The sequence below is a fragment of the Garra rufa genome, chromosome 19 (genome assembly GCF_049309525.1).
Source record: "Garra rufa chromosome 19, GarRuf1.0, whole genome shotgun sequence".
In the NCBI taxonomy this organism is placed as follows: Eukaryota; Metazoa; Chordata; class Actinopteri; order Cypriniformes; family Cyprinidae; genus Garra; species Garra rufa.
This window is the reverse complement of record NC_133379.1, coordinates 30,040,541-30,050,423: the sequence shown is the minus strand read 5'-3', so window position 1 is coordinate 30,050,423 and position 9,883 is coordinate 30,040,541. Positions and strand designations below refer to the sequence as shown.

The 9,883-nt window shown below is 36.4% G+C and overlaps 1 protein-coding gene across 2 annotated transcripts in view; it reads right to left on the bottom strand.

The window, feature by feature from the left end:
* Positions 1-9,883, bottom strand: part of ulk1b (unc-51 like autophagy activating kinase 1) — a 30,515-nt gene that overhangs the window by 1,851 nt on the left and 18,781 nt on the right. The window contains exons 17-28 of one of the 2 annotated variants that reach the window (XM_073824390.1): positions 9,317-9,459; positions 9,117-9,194; positions 8,663-8,889; positions 6,962-7,104; positions 6,390-6,505; positions 6,158-6,280; positions 5,524-5,696; positions 3,890-4,068; positions 3,636-3,754; positions 2,026-2,183; positions 1,684-1,819; positions 1-1,595 (exon numbers count right to left, since the gene is read on the bottom strand). The exon at positions 1-1,595 is cut by the window's left edge and continues 1,851 nt beyond it. In XM_073824390.1, coding sequence (XP_073680491.1) covers positions 1,540-1,595; positions 1,684-1,819; positions 2,026-2,183; positions 3,636-3,754; positions 3,890-4,068; positions 5,524-5,696; positions 6,158-6,280; positions 6,390-6,505; positions 6,962-7,104; positions 8,663-8,889; positions 9,117-9,194; positions 9,317-9,459 — 1,651 coding nt within the window. In that variant the 3' untranslated portion in view covers positions 1-1,539. The remainder of the gene's footprint in view (positions 1,596-1,683; positions 1,820-2,025; positions 2,184-3,635; positions 3,755-3,889; positions 4,069-5,523; positions 5,697-6,157; positions 6,281-6,389; positions 6,506-6,961; positions 7,105-8,662; positions 8,890-9,116; positions 9,195-9,316; positions 9,460-9,883) is intronic. The other variant, XM_073824391.1, reaches the window with a different exon arrangement.

The window sequence follows — 9,883 nt, the reverse complement described above, 5'->3', positions numbered from 1 at the left end:
TTCAAAAGTTTTCAGCCTCAGCTCTAAATGCATTGTTTTTTCTTCTGGAGCATCAGTGAACGTTTGAACCTTCTGTAATAGTTGCATATGAGTGCCTCAGTTGTCCTCAGTGTGAAAAGATGGATCTCAAAATCATACAGTTATTGTTGGAAAGGGTTCAAAAATACATAAAAATGCTGAAAAAGCCTAAGAATTTGTGGGACCTGAAAGAATTTTTCAAGGGACTAAAGAACAGCTATCACAAACTTTTGAACGGTGTAATTTTTTAAAAATTCAAATATTTATTTTCTCGTGTGGACTATATGTAAACGTCTTTTATGTGAAATATCTTATTCAGGTCGGTACTAAATAAAAAATGTACATGTATTTTGTATGATCCCTCTTATTTTGGTAAAACAATTAACATTTTGCAGACTCTGCAAGGTGTATGTAAACTTTTGACCTCAACTGTATTATTGCCAACATTAATACCCACTAAAAGATTTTTTTTGGCATACTATTTGGACCAAATAACAGCTAAAATCTCGTGATGGCGCAGGAATTTTGTCTTGCCCTAATGCGACAAACTTAAAAGCCGAACTACATTCAGACAAATGATTGCCAAACACAAAATAAAAACACAATAGCTATTTAAAAAAAAAAAAAAAAAGCCGAACAGGTCTGAACAGGTCATAAGAGATGTCCAAACACCGCACACAATATTAATTTCCTAGACATTTAAGGAGGAAACAGGGATTTGACATGCTCTTACTTGGTAAACATTCACTAAAGTGCTACAAATGATTTCGCTGGCTTTATACAGTTTCCTTTTCATTAAATAATTGGCAAAATTAGTAGTTTTTTGAATGGCTTGTAATTTGGTCATTGAAATTCTGATTGACTCCCTGGTGAGGGAGAATTTGGGCCTCTCAACATTCAAATGGTGCACAAACATGGTCTGCAACATTCATCCACAGATTATATCTTCTTCTAAACTGGACATTTGGAATTAAACCAACCAACTAAACAAACACAAAATGACTTCAACTTCAATCACACAAAGCACCCCCAAATGCACTATTAAATTGCTAATAATCATCTTAAAAGTGTTCTATATCGTCTCTCCGCTAGCTAACGTAGTGAATGGGCAGATCGCTGACTACAAACTAAGGAAAATATAAGAAACCTTCGTTCTGGGGTGGATAAACCTCGTCTAAGATTGCACAACCCTTTTATAACACGCAACCACTTCCTATGTGAGCCAACAAGTGCGCTGAGAAACATGTTTGTACTACACTTTAAACTCTATGAGAGAATAATTGTGGAAACAGGTTTCGTCTTGACTAGACACAGGTATTATTCTGTCCTTCTGTGTCTGCGATGATGGAAAGTGGCAACACATCCGAATCTTTGCATCTCTTTCCACCATTTTGACATCAGCTGTCAATCAGGTTAATGTGGTCCAATCAGAGGGCCATTCCCTCCCCACATTAGTGGAAAAAGTTGCTTGAGGGAGAAACTGGGATCTTGATGGTGTAACAGCAGCGTGGCGGAGAGGCTTTACACACAGAGACCCGACTGCAAGGCGGTGAGACGGCGTTCGATGCATTGCTTACCTGTTGACAAATATCATACTTGTTATGGAAATATTTTAAAATGACATCTTAAATGTTAAAACGTGCTGAAGTCTGTTGTATTACTTACACTTGCTAACGCTGAGGATGTCAGCCTGATCTGTGAGGAGGTGAGACAGACCCTCCATGAGCAGCAAGGCCTTATGGTAGCGATGAATTGATGCTTCTCCTTGATGAAACATCTCATCTAGAGCAGCCGTCTGCACCTGTAAGACAAGACCATTTCTTAAATACACTTGACAAGCAACTGGTATAACCTAAAATTCACAGAAAAGGCTGAATAGAAAAATAACCTGATAAAAATTGGAGTTTTACAAGGTTATACAAAGTGAGAAATAATTGAGCATTACGAGAAGAGACTGGAGGTTATAATTTCAAACTTTCTTGACATTTCTAAGCTATTTTTTTTTACCATCTGTACAGTGTGGCTGAAAAGGAGCCTCTCTGCTGTGATGCTGTTGATGTGGTCCATGAGTTTGTGTTTACGGGAGAAGAATCGCTCCAGCTGAGCGCTCAGAGAACGGCAGGACATTACGCTCGACTTATACAGGTCATTCAGCCTCCTCACCACTGAAAAAAAAAATATAAAAAATACAAATCAAGGTGTAAACAAATTCTCAGTTTCACTGTGTGAACATTTTTACTGATTTACATGCAAACTACAGTTGGTCTCAAGTATTTGTACATTGGACATTGAGTAAGATTTTTAATTTTTAAAGTTTTTTTAAAGAAGTCACTTCTGTTCACCACCAGGCCTGCATTTATTTGATACAAAATGCAGCAAAAGCAGTCATATTGTGAAATATTTGTTCTACTTAAAATAACTGCTTTCCATTTGAATATATTTTAAAATGTAATTTATTCCTGTGAGCAAAGCTAAATTTTCAGCATCATTACTCCAGTCATCAGTGTCACATGATCCTTCAGAAATCATTCTAATATGCTGAACATTTATTATTATTATCATTATCATTTTTTCAGGATACTTTGCTGAATAGAAAAATCCAAGGAAAGATCCAAAGATTAGCATTTATCTAAAATAAAAAGCTTTTGTAACATTATACACTATCCCATTCAAAAGTTTGGAGTCTGTATGTTTTTTTGGGAAAGAAATTATAGAAATGTAATTCTTTTATTTAGCAAGGATGCTTTAAATTGATTAGAAGTGATGATAAAAATATTTATAATGTTACAAAAGATTTCTATTTCAAATTAATGCTGTTCTTCTAAACTTTCTAATTATCAAAGAAAAAAATTCTACTCAGCTGTTTTCAACATAATAAAAATAATAAATGTTTTCTGAGCAGCAAATCAGAATATTAAAATGATTTCTGAAGAATCATGTGACGAGTAATCATGCTAAAAAAATTTGCTTTGAAATCACAGGAATAGATTACATTTGAAAATATATTAAAATAGAAAACAGTTTAAATAGTAAAAATATTTCAAAATTGTACTGTTTTTGCTGTACTTTGGATAAAAATAATAATAATAATAATAATAAAAATGCAGGCTTGGTGAGCAGAAGAGACTTCTTTAAAAATACTTTAAAAATCTTACTGTTCAAAAACTTTTGACTGGTACTGTATATCTTGGTCCCATAAAACACTGTGGGTCAGTAATAAAAAAGATGAAATATTTTATTTGTTTACCTGTATGTAATGTGAACATTAACTGACATCAAAAAACTTTGAACATGCAAATGCATTGTTAAATTATTTAAATTTAATAAAAATCATATTTATTGTTTGACTTAAATTTTACATTTTAATATTACATTGTACTTTAATATATTTTATATATCAAATAAAAATATATATATTTTATATATTAAATAAAAACATAAAACACACAAAAAAGATATATTTTATATATTAAATAAAAGCATAAAACATAATTTGTACAAAGCTTTGGAACTATTTAAAAAAAAATGTAATGCTATTTGAGTAAATGGATAGGAACTATCCTTAACAAGGGAATGTCACTGTTGTGGTGAGAAGAAAGTGTGTCTGAACTGCTAACCTTGTTTGACGGTGGACGAGGGGTAGAGTTTTCCCTGCTTGATGCCTTCCATGGCTGTGTGTAGTGAAGATGACAGAAGCTCTGCAATCTTCATGTAAAGCACCAACTGCTCAGCATAACTGTGAAATAAATGCACACGCATTTAATGCTACTCTACACAGAACCTGATTGTCCTTTTGCTGTCAACATATATAGAACAAACAGCAACTGTGATCCATTACTGGAGAGATTAGTGATGGCCGACATCTCCTCACCTCCACTCTCGGCTCAGAGAGCTGATTTGGTCGGCAACCAAGCTCTGTTGCTGGAGCAGGCTGGTGGAAGAGAGGTCGGGCTGGTCAGCCTCTCCACTTCGGGCTCCTGCTACCTCCACCATACAGCGGGAAAACTCCAACGTGAACCGGAGCCTGCGCAGAGTCTCAGTGTGTTCCTGCTGCAGTGGGGGGAAAAAAAGTGGTGTTATACTTAAAGTAAATAAAATAAAGTGGTGTTATTATTAGGGCCGGGACTCGATTAAAAAAATTAATCTAATTAATTAAAGGCTTTGTAATTAATTAATCGAAATTAATCGCATTTTAATCGCATGTAAATATTTGACCTGAGAACAGTGAGAAGTAAGTTTTTTCATATGGATTTTTAGTATACCATTGAAGAATGACTGAATACATAAGCTTAAGCAACAAAATATTGTTTATTTTTGTTCAACCTAGTCCAACAGGCCAGTGCAATATTGCCATTAAGTGTAGCAATAGGATACAGTGTTTCCCCTAGGTTTCCATACTTTTTTTTCTCGGTACTTTACCCTACTTTGTGTAATAACGAAAACATTTATTTCAGTGAAAAAATAAGTCCAAAACTCTCTATTTTAACATTTTGAACAATAGGGCTTGCTTTACAATCTTTTGCTATTTTTTTTAAAGAAATTCTTGTGTGTTTTAATTTTTCTCATAATCAAATGAAAGCATAAACATTTATTTATTTTTAATCAAATGAAAAATAAACCTTTTTAATTTTTGGCAAACAAACAGAGGTTTGCTGTTAAAATCAATAAATAATAATAATTTAACATTTAAATAATAATTGTAGTATTTTTTTCTACAATTAAGTGGTTAATCTTGTTGTTATATTTATTTTTTATCATATATATTGTTTTTTGTCAATTATTTAAATAGGAATATTGTTCTGTTTCATGTTAAACCGTTCTTTTATTTTGACAGGTTGCCGTGAAGTTTCTGTGTGTAAAGTATGATATGATACTAGTTAGTAAGTATGCGTGTAGTAAAAAAAAAAAACACGTCTCCACCATTCATAAATACAGACACAAACGGAACATGCAGGATTCATATTAAAACGGTCTTTTTGCATTTCAGTTTTGACAGACACTAGTCCATATCGCGATTTGAATGAAGTGACAGACCAACTTTTGATTAATCAATCCAAAAATCGACGAATTTACGTGGCATTCTGCGCTATAGTAAATTCGGTTTTTATGAATGGAGTCCGCGATCCAGTCCGTGTTTTCACGGAGGAGACATTGTAAACGCGCCCCCCTAAGATAATGGTAGGGGAAACACTGGGATATTTAGAAATATACTAGCCTACATTTCAGAAATTCTGGTACCCTATAGGTAGGTAGACCTTCTGTAAAAGCATTGAGGTGACACTTGAGGCTCTACTGTATGTGCTAGTTGGTGCTCCAGTATAATCGGTCCGCCGAAACTCATCCAGTGAGAAACGTTCCGCGGTGCAAAATTAAGTGCGATTAAAATGCGTTAAAAAAAATTAACGCGTTATTTTTTTGTAATTAATTAATCTAAATTAACGCGTTAAAGTCCCGGCCCTAGTTATTATATTTATGTTTAAGTAATGCAGTACATTTGGTGCTTACCTCCATTAGGGTCTCCTCTGGTAGTTCAGGGGCTTCAAAAGTCACAGCCGAGATGGGGTCAGTGAAACCATAGCGGGGACTTGAAGGTCCTTCGTAGCCATCTATGCAAATGCCTGTTTGTGGGTAGCGGCTGGTGAGGGACCCTACTGGACTAATGGAGCTTGAAGAGCCTGCTGTGAGACACAGAGAGGTTCAGGTCTATGTTACACTAAAGCATCCCTGTTAAAGAAATAGTTCACCCAAAAATGTTGTTCCAAACCTGTTAGACCTTAGTTCATCTTTGGAATACAAATTAAGATATTTTAGATGAAATCTGAGAGCTTTCTGATCGTGCATAGACAGCAACGTAACTGACACGTTCAAGGTTCAGAAAGATAGTAAGGACATCATTAAAAAAGTCCATGTGACATCAGTGGTTCAATGCAATGCAGTCTATGCAATTTTCTAATTGCTTATGCAGGGTCAGAAAGCTCTCAGATTTCATCATAAATATCTTCATTTGTGTTCCGAAGATGAACGAAGGTTTTACAGATTTCGAATTACATGAGAGTGAGCAATTAGTGACAGAATTTTTATTTTTGGTTGAACTATCCCTTTAAATCCAAACAAAACCGAAGGTGGAAAAATAACTCACCTGAGAACTTCCTTGAGCGAGAGCTCTGAGGAGGTGTTCCTCCACTGGGAGGAGAACCCACGGTGAACACCACTCGAGCAGGGCTACCCGAACCCACCACGAAGCCTCCACCACCAGGTGGAGCTGTGAGCAGAAAAAAAACAAGAGTGTATTAAATGAAGACTATATGCAACTTAACATTAACATTACATTTTTATTTGATTAAAATAAATACATTTGTCAATGAGCTCACCTATGATGTCTATGGCTCTGTCAGAGTTGAGATTCTCCATGCTGCCTCTTTCTCCTCTCTGCCCCCCAAATGCTGCCATTAGCAGCACATCAGATAGGCGGCCAGCACTGTGAGACCTGTCCCGACAAGAAATAGAGTGAAGAAGATAAAATTATAAAAGAGAAAGCAAAAGAAGAGAAAGACTAAAAGCAGTAAGGAATGCAAAGGATTGGGTGTTGTATCAGCTTGAGTCCAGGGTTCCAAAACTATTTATAAAAAGCGTCATTGTAACTTAAGAGGTTCCATTTTGATTACAATGCTGCCTATGTAGACAAGAAGGCAATTACTTCTTAGCAATGCATAGTACTAATCAAAAATTAAGTTTATATATATTTATGGTATGAAATGTACAAAATATCTTCATGGAACATGATCTTTATTTATTAACCTAATGATTTTTGGCATAAAAGAAAAAGCAATAATTTTGACCCATACAATGTGTTTTTGGCTATTGCTACAAATATACCTGTGCTACTTAAAACTAGTTTTGTGGTCCAGGGTCACAAATATCCATCCAATTCTTGTTCTCTTACCTCCCAAAGCCTTTCTTTTCCTCAGACTGGTAGGCAGGTGACAAACTAGCCTCTCCCTGAGCTGGTCTGAGGCCCTGGTGGGTCAGAAATGTGACCATGTTTGGGGAACTCGGGGGCTTGGGAAACTCAAACGGGGGCATGGCCTGGGATGGAGAAAAGAAGAGGATATTTTTACATTATTTGTTTGCATTTATCAGATTGTGGCTCACATCAGCGTTTAAAAATTCTGGGGTGGTTATTGAGGAAAACATTCCAGTATTTTTCACCATATCGTGGACTTCAATGGGGATCAACAAATTGCAGTTTTAATGCGCTCTACATAATACCAGCCAAGGAATAAGCATCTTATGTAGCGAAACGATCAGTCATTTTCTAAAAAAAAAAAAAAAAAAAAAAAAAAAAAAAATATACTTTTTAACTATTGTTAGATAATGACTAATCGTTTGCTACACGAGACCTTTATTCCTCGGCTGGGATCGTGTAGAGCCCTTTGAAGCTGCATTGAAACTGCAATTTGGACCTTCAACCTGCTGATCCCAATTGAAGTCCACTATATGGAGAAAAATCCTGGAATGTTTTCCTCAAAAACCTTCATTTCTTTTCAACTTATGAAAGAAAGACATGAACATCTTGGATGACTTGGGGGGTGAATACATTTCAGGACATTTTTATTCTATAAGTGAACTAATCTTTACATTGTTAAAAAATGGCAGTAGATTTTAATTTAAAATAACCACTTTTTTTTTGCTGTCTATACAATGAATCCTGAAACAAAGTATCACGTTTTCCAAAACTACATTTTAAAAGATATTAAAGGGAACCCCTGGCATTAAGTCTTGTATGGCTTATTATAACGTAAATTATGTCTCTTAATGAAATATGTAGCAGAAACCCCATGAAAGATTTACATCATTTAAAAAATCCACATTGTTTTATACATATTTTGAACTATAGGGGATGCCATTATTTTGATTATGTAGAATGGCTGCACTTGGTGAGCTACTGGCACTGAGCTACTCTATTTTCCCACAACAAAACTCGGAAAATAAAATACTGATACGATGACCACAGCTACTGAAAGAGCTGACAGTTAGCCATGGATATAAGTGCAGGCTCAAACCAAATGCCGTACTATCGATTTTCCCAACAAAGAGTCTAAATGCACCTGGATATCGAGTAAAATCCACGCTGAGAAACTCCTGCAGAGTGTCTGCAGTGTCATGACAAGTGGCGGCATGTTTACATCCTGCCAGGATGGCATCTAGCGTTTCTTGTCTCTGCCGTTTGTAAGGTCTTTCAGTAGCTGTGGTCTACTAAAAGCCTCAAAGGCATCAGGGCTAAAGCGGAAAGAACAAAGACACGGGTCTTTAGGAAGTTTTATTCGTCCAAAGGCATCTTCTTTAAGAAGTTTTATTCGTCCAAAGGCATCTTTCCATTCTTTTCCCCTCTTCTTATCGCTAGGAAAGCAGTGAAGACTTACATCGCTTCTCTTGCTGCCCTCTGACTGAAAAATTTAAACAAACGCACCACAATGTGGCATCGTATCTGAATTTATTTTCCAAGTTGTGTTGCGATAAAAATAGCAACAGATAGTGCCAGTAAGTCTTAATACCCAGGGTTCCCTTTAAAGAAATCAGTTATAATAAACTGTAACAAAACTGAGAGCTCATGGACATACAAACACACAGAATGAAATCTTACTCTGGAAGGAGAACCCAGGATGGTTGGTAAGGGATTGCGTTGCATAAGTTCACTGAGTCTGGGTGAGGAGTGCAGGGTCCTAAAGGGCATCATGTTTCCCTGAGGGGCCACCACCGGGTCTGAATGCTGCTTCCTGATCTTCTGCCTGCACCCACCAGCCGCCTCCAGCAAACAGGGGGCGCTGTTGAGCCGAGTGCCCAGGCCCTGCTGCTGCCGAGCCTTGGTTTCTAAACAGATAGAGACAGGAAGAATGCAAAAGTCAAAAAAAAAGAAAAAAAGAAAAAAAAAAGAAAAAACACTAATGGAAAACATTCACAGTCTGGGAAAAGAATTGTTTCCCAACTTTCTTGACATGCAACATTTACAAAAGAGAAAGAAATTGGCCTGTGAAATACTGATGCCCCATTAAAAAAACGATAAAACAGTGTGCAACCAGAGGAAGAATGATTTTTACCTCCACCCCGAGAGCCCCTGTGACCCATTTCGGCACTCGCTGGGCAAACTTGGCCTGGCAACTCAGGAATTGTGCCCACTTTTGAGACAAAAGCAGAGCAAAGAAGGAGAGAGAGAACCAGAGAGTTTGTTCAGAAACAGAAGGGCTCGTTAGCTAAAGTGAAAAGACAAGAGATTTGGGCAAAAGAAAGCAGAACTCACCCTGTGGAGAGAGCTGGAAGGGTTTCGCGCCTCCTGTAGACAGCCTGCGGGAAGTGAGAGCAGAACCAGACTGAGGAGGAGAAGGCCCTGTCCTTCCACAGGCCAGAAAGCTCCCACTACCGCACCTCTGGACCACGCCAGACCTGTGAAAGCAAGAAATTGTTTAATAAAGTAATTATTTTTGTTTTCTTCGTGTGCAAAAAGTATTCTTGTAGCTTCATTAAAATTCAGGTCGTTTAGTGCCCTTTTAAGCTGCATTTTGGAAGTTCAAACTCATGGGCACCATAGAAGTCTACTATAAGGAGAAATGGGGAAAACTTTTCCTCAAAAACAATTTCTTTACGACTGAAGAAAGAAAGACATGAACATCTTGGATGACAAGAGTGTAAGTAAATTATCTGTTAATTTTGCATGAACTAATCCTTTAAATGACATAATTTTTTGTAAACCCTCTTTAAATTAAAATTTAGATATAAAACAATTCAAATTTGAGTTTAAAAAAAAAAAAAGTATTTTTTTAAAAAATGTTCTTCTTTTTAAATTACCCCAAACACATTATTATACAAA